This window comes from Nothobranchius furzeri, chromosome 2, assembly GCF_043380555.1.
Source record: "Nothobranchius furzeri strain GRZ-AD chromosome 2, NfurGRZ-RIMD1, whole genome shotgun sequence".
Taxonomy (NCBI): Eukaryota; Metazoa; Chordata; class Actinopteri; order Cyprinodontiformes; family Nothobranchiidae; genus Nothobranchius; species Nothobranchius furzeri.
The window spans coordinates 26,002,675-26,015,668 of record NC_091742.1 but is presented as its reverse complement, the minus strand read 5'-3'; the positions used below and the strand labels follow the sequence as shown (position 1 = coordinate 26,015,668).

General features: G+C 43.6%; 1 protein-coding gene across 4 annotated transcripts in view; it reads right to left on the bottom strand.

The window, feature by feature from the left end:
- Positions 1-295: 295 nt before the first annotated feature.
- coq8aa (coenzyme Q8A, genome duplicate a) overlaps positions 296-12,994 on the bottom strand; it is a 63,275-nt gene continuing 50,576 nt past the window's right edge. For all 4 annotated transcript variants that reach the window (XM_070545304.1, XM_070545311.1, XM_054748360.2 and 1 more), the window contains 13 exons: positions 12,792-12,981; positions 12,653-12,719; positions 8,012-8,086; positions 6,196-6,324; positions 3,455-3,540; positions 3,193-3,333; positions 2,866-2,947; positions 2,377-2,470; positions 2,155-2,296; positions 1,970-2,077; positions 1,820-1,885; positions 941-1,027; positions 296-819 (listed from right to left, as the gene is read on the bottom strand). In XM_070545304.1, the coding sequence (XP_070401405.1) occupies positions 529-819; positions 941-1,027; positions 1,820-1,885; positions 1,970-2,077; positions 2,155-2,296; positions 2,377-2,470; positions 2,866-2,947; positions 3,193-3,333; positions 3,455-3,540; positions 6,196-6,324; positions 8,012-8,086; positions 12,653-12,719; positions 12,792-12,981 (1,558 nt within the window). In that variant the 3' untranslated portion in view covers positions 296-528. The remainder of the gene's footprint in view (positions 820-940; positions 1,028-1,819; positions 1,886-1,969; positions 2,078-2,154; positions 2,297-2,376; positions 2,471-2,865; positions 2,948-3,192; positions 3,334-3,454; positions 3,541-6,195; positions 6,325-8,011; positions 8,087-12,652; positions 12,720-12,791; positions 12,982-12,994) is intronic.

Here is a 12,994-nt window from a genome sequence, read left to right as displayed (position 1 = left end):
GAAAATATAAATCCAGCGTCCTCAAAAGGAGCGGACCCATCAGTTGGTCAAAACTCAGACTCATAAAGTCCACAAACATTGCTTTTCCGTGACTTTTGGTTTTGCGGTTTGAGGTCAGGACTAATTTTATTGCAATCAGTGTTGCATCTTTACCAAAATGTATGGATTATAGTAAAGATAAAACTGGACCTTGTTACCTAAAAGTTCAAGAAAACACAGCAATACAAAAAGAATAAAAACAGGAAATCCAAGAATCGTGTCGACGCGATCAGAGAGCAGATCGAACGTCACCCTGCTCACATTCGAGTTCTTCCTCGGGGCCAGACATGCATATTTACCCTAAAACACTGCAGATAACACGTCCCTCTCCCTCTAAAAAAGGGTTTGATTAGGTATAATGGCTTCATCTCTGGTTTCCCAAACTAATAAACTCTGGTTCTCTGTGACCAGTCAAAGGCAGGAAACATGGCCTCCTCTTCCTCCATCCGTTCTTCGCTGTTGGCCCCAGCACAAGTCCATCCATCCGGTTCACTTGGGGGGTGGAGCACGGCCCTGCCAGTAGTTCTCATAGGCCTTCTGGAACATATCCTTACACTGGAGCTTGGCTTTCAGCCGGGAGCAGATCAGGAACGAGCCGCCCATCTTCCGGTGCAGCGAGTACGTCTCCTCTGGAGGAGGGGTGAGGCGGTGTTTGAGCATCACCGGGATCAGGTTGTGGATCCTCTCAGTGGTAGACTGCGAGCCGAAGTCGAAGGTCCCAGCAGAGGCGAAGGCCTCGCCGAGGATCATCACCGCGTCCACGTGGGCATTCACCATCGCCTGGAAACGTAGTCACACAGTCACATTAAACAAACCTGTTAACTTAATCTTAAAAATGATAATCTGCTGAGGAAAACACATGTTTTTGAGTGAAAATACTGTAAAACATCCCAGCACTTACCTTGGACTCATACCCAGTGAGGAACTTCATCTCAACAGATTTCTTCTGGACTCCCTCTCTGTTGCCCTCGGCAGCTGATCGGATGATCTACAGTCAAACAGACATTATGGATTTCACTTATTTTAACTCTTTATCCAGAACGAAGCCTGTAATAAGTTTAGATCAAACAACAAATGTTGCAAAAAAGCTACAGAATGGTGGGCTCGACACACGGGAGGCGACATCGCCTCTCCTCCATTCATTTTCAATGAGTCATGCGCGACAAAGCGATAATCGCGGGTCTCCCTCCTACCAAGGGAAACATGAAAAACGTGCGTGTGAAAGTTTGCACTCGTGCACGTGTCGTGCACGGACGACCCAGCGACGCGATCCCAGAAAGTTGAAACATTTTCAACTTTTCATCGCCGTCGCTCGGACGAGGACCAATCAACGGAGGTTTCATCCACTGACCAATGAGCGGACAGGATGCTCCGTACACCTCCGAGCAAACATGGAGAAGTTGATTATTATTATGTTTTATAGTAAAATCACAAGTAAGATTTCACATAACTCTAGCAGCACCTTGTGAAACATCATATCTACCGCTTTTTTTTAAACTCTGAACCGCTTAAATAACCTTAATTCCCTCCAACCTGACACAGCCAAGCAAAGCAACAGAAGTTTCGATTTTGCCGGCTTTGCCGCTGCCGTGGATCGCCTCGCGTGTGTCAGGTAATAAAAGCGACAGTGACAAATTTCACTGATCGCGGCCGTTTGTCGCCTCCCGTGTGTCGAGCCCATGACATCCCCCCCCCCCCCCCCCCATTAGATTCCAAAAGATAAAAAACGTAATTAAAAAGAGCAAAGCCACAGGCTACAGCGATCATACCGCCGCCTCACCTCAATGTAAACATCCGTGAAACTCTGATCGAAGCCTCTCGTTGCTCCAAAGTCCAACAGCGCCACCTAGAGGACGCAATGCATCATTCATCAATCATGAGTCCCAACAGTAGTCACAGAAGCTCCTCTGACAGCCGTGTTTAGTCTCACCCTGTGTGTCTGCGGGTCATAGAAGAAGTTGGACCAGTTTGGATCCGTCTGCATGTACCTGAACTCAAACAGCTCTTTGAGGCACAGCAGCAAGATGTTCAGGCAGATCTGACATGAGGGAGGAGAAAACATCGTTTTGTTTTTGTTCCGTATTGTTCTCTAACTGAAGATCCGATCGGGTGTACCTCGTCCTTCAGCTCCTGTGAGAGGCTCTCAGCTTTGTCCAGAGGAAACCCAGGAACCAGTTCAGTGGTGAGGACGTGGCTGCTGCTCAGCTCCTCGATCACCTCTGGTACGTAGAAGAATGGATTGTCCTTCAGCAGCTCTCTGGGTAACAACACAAATGTTATTCCACAAGGTGAATTACATATATATATTTTTTTAATCTGGTTTTTGCTCAAAAATACCTGAACCTCTTGGCACACTGAGCTTCTCTAATGTAGTCACACTCCAGCGCCAGCTCTTTCCTCATTACATGGATCAGATGCTCCGGAAACAAGCCTTCAGGAGCACAAATAACACCAATTTTATACATTAAGTAAGAGAAAAGTCAAATTTAGTGCTCTGAGGTTGAAGAAACACTTATTAACAATGTCTCCACCATCTAATTTCAGTCCCGTGTGTCTCAGGAAGCGATAAACAAAGCTGAACTGGTCAGTTTTATAAAATATTTTAAAAAACGCTACAGAGTTGTAGATAAAAGTGATCAGAAATCCTTTTTGCACAAGAATCTAACACAACAAGCGCATCTGAACACTGTTCATAGTTTGAGTGAGCTGTGACGTCAACATAGTGGATCTGTTCATGAGATGTGCTACCCTCCCTGCACGACCTCTCCTGAACACTAGGTGGCACTGCAGAGAGAATAACACAGCCACATGGAGAAACTAGCACACCTTCGGGCAAAGCGTTGCTCATATTCAGCACCGCCATCAAGTTGTTGACGTCACTGTCGATGCTCTGAGCCACACCGGGATACTGAAAACAGAGACAGAATTTACTTCATGGGATTAGAATTTTTAAACGGGGCAAATTAAGCGTCAAGCACCTGAATTAAAGCACCAGTTTAAATTTAAACAATAACAAAAACGTATGATCTGTAAAAGAAGCATCTGATCTCTCCAGTGACATGTACACACACACACACACACACACACACACACACACACACACACACACACACACACACACACACACACACACACACACACACACACACACACCTGTATTTTCATGGCCACCTCCCTCCCATCCTTCATCCTCGCTAGGTGAACTTGGCCGATGGACGCTGCTGCAAACGGACGCTCTTCAAACGATTCCAGTTTGTCCCTCCAGTTTGGGCCTAAATCGCTATTTAACGCTTTCTGTAGTGGGACAAATATCATTATTTTATTGACTGATCTCGATCCGTAACCACAGGTAGTCGAGGTCAGACTGGGACATCTTCCATTATAAATAAAGTTTTACAGATTTAAAAACTCTTACTGTCATTTGTTTGATTGGCATGAAGTCTGCGCTCTGCCGCACACGCTCGAAGATCTTGGCGAGCTGCGGGTTGATAAACGCATCATCTGAAACGCACAAACATAAATCAGGCTAAACAAGAGCCAAAAATAAATAAAAAAGACTTTTACATAAATGTGACTCAGCAGCTTCTCTAACTGTCTCTGGCTGACATTACAGATATAAACAATTACTAATAAAAACCTCACTAAGCTCTCAAGGTTAGCACTATTTTGGCCTCGTGTTAAAGGCCTGAATGGTTTTATAACTGCACGACGGATAAATGTCAGCAGAGATTTTTACCCTCCACTGACATCATTCCTTCCTACAGTGCACGAGGAAGAGCGGTGCTCACGTCCAGGTCTAGAAAGCTGCCGCGGCCTCTTTTGCTCGTGAAAAACCCACTTGTCATCACGTTAAAAATAGCTGTCCCAGTTCTGCCGGTGACCGTGCACGTGCAGATCAGGTCTATCCCAGTTCTCAAACAACTGGAACTGCGTGTCCTCCTTTTTCCCACTACTGTGTTTGCATTTTCCGCTTTTTGCGTGTTGTGCGGCTTTCCACCAGCGTGTTCAAAAGAAAACGCTCACTGAGCAAAGTCAGGCTGAGGTTCAGCGGTGATAAACAAAATAGCGATGTTGTGTTTACTGCCGTTACCTGATCTGAGTTCATAACCTTGATGTTTGGATGTTTACTGCTGTTCACTCGCTTGTGCAGAACACAGACTAGCACTAACAGCTGTGTCAATATGTCACCTTTTAATGTTCAAATCAAAACAAGATAAAAAAAACAACATCCATGCTTGATTGTCTCTTTGAAGGACTACTTCTGAAGAGGTGTTACTAGGGGTGGGTACCTTTGACATTTGAATCGATTCGGTACTAATACCCGGTACCTAGGAATCGATACCGGTACTTAACGGTACCAATTTTCGATACTTTTGAGTGTTTAATATTTTAATTCTCTTTTATAATAAAATTTATATTTTTCTTAATATATAACCATATTTGATAAATATCACGATAAATAACATTCAACTGTTTGTATTTTAACATCGTCCTTGTAGTTTTATAAGCTGATAATTAAACTGAAGCAAACATCTTTAGTGTGAACTAAATTTACTGTGTATCTTCATTCCTTTTGCCGTCCTTTTTCATTAGATTTTTCCTACTGGGAAGTTAGAATTTCCGAGGAGAAAGCGAACGCACCATTAGCTGATAACAATGGTAGCAATGGAAGCTAACTTATCTAGCTAACGTTATCTTAAACAGTTTATTTAGCTGCTGGAGCAGATTAAAACGATGATGCCTCACACTTAGATCGTTGTCGCTGGTTTCATCTTCACCCAATCACCCGTCGCATTTAGTAAAGTGAAGCCGAACTTTAGAGCGCGTTCATGTTCTTCTAGTCGGAAATTCGGAGTTCCGAGGAGAAAGCGAACGCACCATTAGCGGAACGGAAGCTAACAAATCAAGTTAACGTTATCTTAAACATTTTATTTACCTACCGGAGCAGATTAAGATGAGGATGTCTCACTTAGATCGCTGTCGCTGGTTTCATCATCACCCAGTTACCCATCACATTTAGTGAAGTGGACCCAAGCTTTAGCGTGCGTTCTTTCTACCATGCTGCTCTGTTTACAACTGGCTCGCAGCGACTGACGACATAACGCTCTTGCGCATGCGCAGCTGTCTAGGCAAGTTCTCGTTATGAAGGACGGGTACCGAAACGAGACACCGTTTCAAATGACGTGAATAGGTGCTCAGTCGGTACTATGGAATTCGTTCGGTACCTTAAAAAGTACCGAATTCGGTACCCATCGCTAGGTGTTACGTTGAAGTTTCATTAACCAATAATACCCTACCCGCTGCAGACTGCTCTTTGCACAAACTCAGTTTGGAGAAAGTGTTCAATTCTGACTGGATTGATAAGCTAACAGCTAGTCTGAGTGGAAAGAGGCTCAATCCTCCAAAATTGTATTTTATTTTATTTCAGCGTTATACCAAAAAACATTATGATTTTCCTTCTGGAGGTGCACCACGCAACAAATGTGTACATTTTTTAATGCTAAGACGGCTACCAGAGCTCGTAAACAACCTAAAAGGTCTACGCAAATAATTTTGTAGAGCTAAAAAGTTTGGTTTGCAAAGCTGAACACACGAACTGCTGTGGATTTCAAAGACTTTAAGACAACATCAGATCACTTTCGCTTTAGCATTGGTTTGACTAGCCTTTAGTATGGCAAGCTTTCATCTAAAAACTTTCACAGCGGTAAACAATTTAGAAACCTTTACACAATTGTCAATATTGCATTTCTTGGTTATTCTGGCAAACGTTCCTACAGGAAGTGTCCCAACCTGCACAGGAAGTGCCACAGCTAGCATCTGCAGCTATCAGAGCTAACTACATCAATACCTTTGTAATAAATGCTAAAAGAAAAGTCAAAGAAATGTTTTAGATTGTAAATATTTGAGAAGGCAACACTTTAGTCTTGGCTGACTAGCTGTTAGCTAGTCAATCCTGTCATAATTTAATATCTCTTTCACCAAACTAAAGTTGTTCAAAGAGCTGTCACCAACATGCTTTATATGCTTTTCATAGCCCTACTTCAAAATCCCAAATATATTTTCATCACTAAAGAGTTTTTAATAATAATAATAATAATAATAATAATACCAAAAAAAACTCAAACATCAATGAAAATGTTTGATTTTGTGCCTCACCCTGAATGCTGAGCATCTGACCCAGTTTCAGCGCCGCTCCTCGGACTTTGCACAGAGTTCTGACGATGCGCTCAGCGTTAGCCTCAGACAGGAAAGGGCTCGAGTCCAGAACGGCTTTCTTATTTTCACCTGGAAAAGAGAAACACCACACAGCAGATCATCTGTTACAGACGAGACACAAAAAATTCAATTAGGCTCCTTTTTCCTGATAAAAATTTTGACCGTCTGAAGATCCAAACAGTTTAACGGGCCCTGGTTTGCAGGACTGGGGATAAAATGTGAGCGAGTAAGTGTATTTGTGTCAGTGGGCCATTAGGTGGCTTGGTTTGGCGTGTCTGATAGGGCTGTCGCGGTTGAGGAATTCCCCCTGCGGTGATTCAGGGTGGCTTAATATTGCGGTGTGCGATATTATTGCAGCCCTTTTTTATTGCAGTACTATCTAAACATAATGTTTACACATTTAAAAAGGGTTAAAAATTGCCGTGCCTTCTTTTATAACACTTTACTGAATGCAGATCAAAGGGCAGTAACAACACAGATCGCAGTAACGTTTGTTTCTCCGACAGTCGGAGTCCGACTGAACTTAAAAACAACAAAATTCAGGAGAAGGTTAAACTTTTAAATGCAAATTTGGCTGCAGCATCTAACAAATAAGAAACAAGTCCCCATTTTGTTTAGTTGTTTAAAATCAAGCATAAAAAATTACATGTACCGGGCGCACTATCATTTCACTATCACACACACGAATGACGGTGATTTATAGCTCGGTCACGTCCTTGTTACCCACAAGGAAAACCAGCATGTTAACCATATACGGTTTGAGAGAGGATCTGAGAGGGGTGGCAACATTTCCAGCAACACTGAAAACCCTCTCGGATGGTGCGCTCGTTGCACTAACGCACACGTACTTGCGTGCGACTCTGACGAGCAAAGGGAGTCTCTCCCGGTTGTTGCTCCACCATGTCAGGGGGGTTTTCTTTAGGGTGGATGCATTCCTCCTGCAGGTAGCGAGTGAGCTCCAGCTCGGCTCAAACTCTCTTCGGGAAGGCTGCAGAAGCAGTGCTTGTCCGGGACTTCAGCAGGTCTCCGAGCATTTATTTATTTATTTATTTTTGCCGCTGGTGGCAGCTCTGTCTCGGCCAAGGACTCTGGCTGCGCAGCAGCTGACGTACTGAAAACCAAAGTGCTCCCAAAGGAGCGAAGTAACGTTTCGTTTTGATACGAGTGCAGCCATCCTTCTCAACATGCATCACTGAGTTGAACCAAGTTCAGTAATCGCGGTGGCCCATGATGCAGCGCGGTGGGCTTCTTCATATTGCGATATTTCATTTTTGCGGTTACCGCGACAGCCCTAGTGTCTGAAGCCACCTTCAGACAGATTTTCTTCTCTAACACACACACGAGTGTGTTCCGAGTGTTCTCGCTGGGTTTTAAGCACAAACGCAGCAGATGTACAAATGACACAGATTTACGCCTCTGCGCTCCGTTTCAGATTAGCCGGTGTTTTGGGATTAGCGGGCTGCCGACGCAGAACTGGAACGCTTGTCTGAGGGAAAAATTGGCTGAGGAGGGTGAGGTGAGGTCAAAATGTGTGCAACATGCAGTAAATACATGAAGAAAGAAAAGTCTAAAGCTGCTCAAGAGGAAAGCAGACAGGAAGTCATAGAAACATTTTTGGTGTTTAGCTTTTTTATTTTTTATTAAAAGCCGATCAAGTTGACATGATTCCTTTTTACTTCTCCCTCAGCTTTACAAAATAGAAACTGGTCTTAAAACACAGATTATCGAACTCAGATGGGTGTGTGTGTGTGTTTACCTGCAGCACCATTCATCCCGATGCTCTTCTTGGCCACTTCTGCTAAAGCTCCAATCCCCAAACCAACAGCCAAACCTAACACAGACAAAAATCCAGATAAAAGCACACAAAATCATTATAAAAACATTTAAGCAACACCTAAACACACTCACCGCAGCTCCCTGCTACGGTGCTGCAAATATCTGTACTGATGCAGTGGCCTTAATAAAAAACCCTCATCAGAATATTCCACCAGGCCCCAGTGATGTTTGTGTGTTAGCATGAGGACTTGTGCTAATTTTAATTTCCATTAAGATAAAATCAATTGTTGAGACAAAAAGGCAGATTAACCCTTTAATCAGCTGCCACCAGCACCTGCTATGAACTGGTTGAAGATCATAGCTGCAGATAATGATAACAAGTTCCTCCATGTAGAGCTTCGACCTTACGTAACCCCGCATTACATGAGATGTTGGTAAGTCCTCTATGGAGCAACAGACCTTCCACGCAGCGATAACCGATTAAAGAAAGAGACGCTGCACTTCACCGAGCTTCTATGTTTGTTTGTTTTTAGCCTCCCTTTCTTTTAATTGTGCAGATTTCAAATGTTCAGAACAAAAAAAATGAACATTACCAGAAAACCTGCTGCAGGGATCTGAGCTAAACACAGATCAGCGTTTCTTGCGTCATCGTTGAGTGACGGGTAATTCTCCAGACTTAGCACAAGCACCTGTCCATCGTTGGCTCTACGGAGTGTGTTCAAACACACTGCACTGTGTGCAGCTTATTTATAAACTGTTAGTTGTGTTCACACACCGAAAAGGTTTGCAAAGCCTTTTGAAAACGGTGCTATAAAGGAGAAAGTTCAGATCTTGCAGCGGGTTTCTCAGAAAAGATTATGAAACCAATATCTGAACAGCCTCAGTTAGGAGAATTAGAGATCAACTACAACTGTGTAAACAAGCTAATGGCTAGCCAAAGAGAAGCCAGGGCTACAGTGGATAGCTATAATATAAAAAAATTTGCGTCCAAAATTGCAGCATCTGCGATATCACTGTCGCGCGCACGTAAGATGCAATATTCATACAGAAACGTAACATTGTGAAGATCCATTTGGAGCACCAGTTTTCAAAGGAGTATCTCATAAACTGTTCCACAAACAAACAAACCTATAAAGACAATGAAACTTTGAGGTCCCAATGTGTTGGTTTCCTTCTTAAAAGTTCCAAAGCAGGAAGGTTAGATTTGCAGTCTGCTGACATTTCTGTATCACGTCTGTTGACTGTGGACGGTGTGTTTGCACCTCCCAAATCATGGTGTTGAAATGGTCGTTGTACCGTGATTCTGTGTAATTTCTCCAAATAGAGGCATTTTTAACAACTCTCTTGAACAATTAAGACATTAATTACTCATAAATGAGCACAGAAACTAGGGATGGGCACCTTTGACATTTGAATCGATTCGGTACTTAACGGTACCAATTTTCGATACTTTTGAGAGTTTAATATTTTAATTCTCTTTTGTAATTACCGTAAATCCGCTAATACAGGCCGGTATTCAATTAAAGACCGGGTCTCCAATTCTGGCCGGTGTCGGAGTCAGCGGAGGTAAATAATGGCCGGTCTCTTATTGTGGCCGGATGGAATGTGGTAACAAGCAAGTACGAGCGTCCCAGCGGCAGGGTTATAGTCACCAAATCAACCAGCAGGAGGCAGTAGAAGTTCACCCAGACCTATTTTAGGCTTTTTCTTCAACGCTTTGTAACGCTACAGACACGATCCTCTATCACGCTCCTACCACACAGAGTCACGGTGTCAGTTAACCATGCTAATTCATCCCGCTCCACAGAACACACATCACCTTCCCTGTGGCTTACATAACACTCACACAACACGCAAATCAGCACATAGGAACTAGCAGAACAATAGGAAACACATATAACACAATACCCAGAATGCACCTGGCTTACAACCCCAGTCAGGTCATTACACTATCAAGTTCAAAGAGAACGTGCTGATTATGCTGCAGAACACTCTGGGGAGCAGCAGTAGGGGGTGTATGAACTACAGTAATCCCTCGTTTATCGCGGTAGATGCGTTCCAGACCTGGCCGGGATAGGTGAAAATCCGCGAAGTAGGGACTCCCAGCAAGCCCCTCGCGGGGATTCCCTTCACGTCGCACCTACGTCACAAACCGCGGCTATAAACGGAAGTCGCCTTTCCAGCTCACCACTCAGTCATCGTTTCTTCAGATTCATGATCAGAGTTTCCAACCTACCGATCCATCCCACGAACTATCAGCTCATAGTAAGTTATCTTACTTACTTCTGGAAAGCCCGGCATTTCCGTGTCACTTCGTTGATGCTCGAACGCTCGGGGGTTTCCTAGAGCACCGACGCTATCACTTCCGCGTCTGTGAAACCACGCTCCCTATTGAATTATCGTATGATCACATTCTCCTTTTTGGGGGTAAAACTCAAGTGCCAGACCGTAGGTAATAACACGCGATCGTTCATGTCGGTTCATTTCCTTTAATGTTTTCTGTCTTTTATTTGCGCCTGATGCGTTTCGTTGCATGCTGTGGAGCGGGGCGCTGCACGCATCACCTTGTCCTCCGACGCACTGATCACTGATACAGCCGCCAAACAGCAAGCGCTCCGCTGTTTTTGCGGTCGGTAGATCTTTTAGAACTGCAGTTCAAAGGTAACTCATTAGGTGAATATATATGAACCCAGGTAGCAGTTTTTCTTTAGGATTGAGAGGAGATGCAGGAAGATAATAAACAGGCAGGACAGAAAAATAGTCAAATAAAAACAAGTTAGTTTTTGTACCTGCTGTTGCAACAAACAGACACCATTGAAGGTAATCAGAAGTGAGGAACATAAAATGAAATAATTATTTTAATGTTTAGAGCAGCAGGAACTCTGAGAGGCTGCAGGCGCATCAGTGAGTTTGCAGCCGCTGCGCAGGGGGAGGGGGGAGAGGGCTGAAGCAGGAACTACCGTTGTTAAAAGAAATGTGTTTAACTTTGAAAATGTGGGCTCACTTTTAATTGTCAAAAACTCCAGCGAACCATTAGTTCATTTTGCTCAAATAGAAATAGAGGCCTGCCTCTAATACTGGCCCTCCTTCCAATAAAAGGCCCGGAGCTTGATGAGCTTGAGTCAAATACAGGCCCGGGCCTGTATTAGAGGATTTACGGTATATATATTTTTTTCTCAATATATAACCATATTTGATAAATATCACGATAAATAACATACAACTGTTTGTATTTTAACATCGTCCTTGTAGTTTTATAAGCTGATAATTAAACTGAAGCAAACATCTTTACTGTGAACTAAATTTACTGTGTATCTTCATTCCTTTTGCCGTCCTTTTTCATTTGATTTTTCCTACTGGGAAGTTAGAATTTCTGAGGAGAAAGCGAACGCACCATTAGGTGATAACAATGGTGGAAATGGAAGCTAACATATCAAGCTAACGTTATCTTAAACAGTTTATTTAACTGCTGGAGCAGATTAAAACGATGATGCCTCACACTTAGATCGTTGTCGCTGGTTTCATCTTCACCCGTCGCATTTAGTAAAGTGAAGCCAAACTTTAGAGCGTGTTCATGTTCTTCTAGTCGGGAATTCTGAGTTCCGAGGAGAAAGCGAACGCACCATTAGCGAAACGGAAGCTAACATATCAAGCTAATTATATTTACTTACCGGAGCAGATTAAGATGAGGATGTCTCACTTAGATCGTTGTCGCTGGTTTCATCATAACCCAGTTACCCATCACATTTAGTGAAGTGGACCCAAGCGTTAGCGTGCGTTCTTTCTACCATGCTGCTCTGTTTACAGCTCGCTCGCAGCGACCGACGACATAACGCTCTTGCGCATGCGCAGCTGTCTAAGCAAGTCTCGTTATGAAGGACGGGTACCGAAACGAGGCACCGTTTCAAATGACGTGAATCGGTGATCAGTCAGTACTATGGAATTCAGTCGGTACCTTAAAAAGTACCAAATTCGGTATCCATCCCTAACAGAAACTGACCTCAAAAGACCTGCAGCTTGATTTTATTTAAAACAACGTAACAAGGTTGCTGTGAGCCATGTTTCCACAGAAACAAGCGCGCACACACACACACACCCATCTACTTTTTCTCACCTCAAGTCCCTGAAATATCTACCTACTGCTGTGAAAACAATAATATACTTGCAGAACTTTATGACCAAACATTACAAAAGACAAAGATAAATCAAGGCCACAATCCTCATCATCTCCCCAACTTTTCAACACCTACTAAATCCCGCCATCGTCCACACGTCGACTCCTCCCAGCTGTACATGCGGCGCCCTGTAAATCCCACACGGTTTCAAATGAGCTGCAGCTAAATTCTGCTGCATGTTTGTGTTGGCAGTCTGCGCCAGTCTGTTTATGAACACTAGTCTCCCTCTTTACTTGTCGTCTTTATGTACTCCTACATCAGGTGTGTGAAATGAGTTCCTGACAGGTAGTGTTAAGCTTTTTTTGTGGTTTATGCTCAAGATTATCCCCAAAACATTATTTGAGATTTTCCATCACTCGCACACACACACATGGACAAATGTGACTACACACTTATTCAGATAAACAGCCAGTGAATCATCCAGTGACAGATTCGTGTCGTAGTACCTCCAAAGTTAGCCAGTCTGCCGAGCCGGGTCACAGGGACCTTCCTCTCTCTGGCTCTTTCACTTAACTAAAACATAAAAAAAACCACAAAGTCCATCAAAACGTCCAACTATAACCTTTGTGTGTGCTTTTGATCTACCATCTGTTTATGTGGTTTCTCGTCCACCCTCTTGCTCTGGCTGGTTTTCTCTATGTCCTCTGCTGTCAGGCCTCCCACTGACGACTGGTCCTGATGGTAGCTTCGGACCAGACTCGCTGGGTGTTGATGGTTTACTTCATGCAGCACGTGTCTGCTCGGGCTGTAAAGATTATGTTGACCAAGGAAGTGCCTGTAGAAACCAG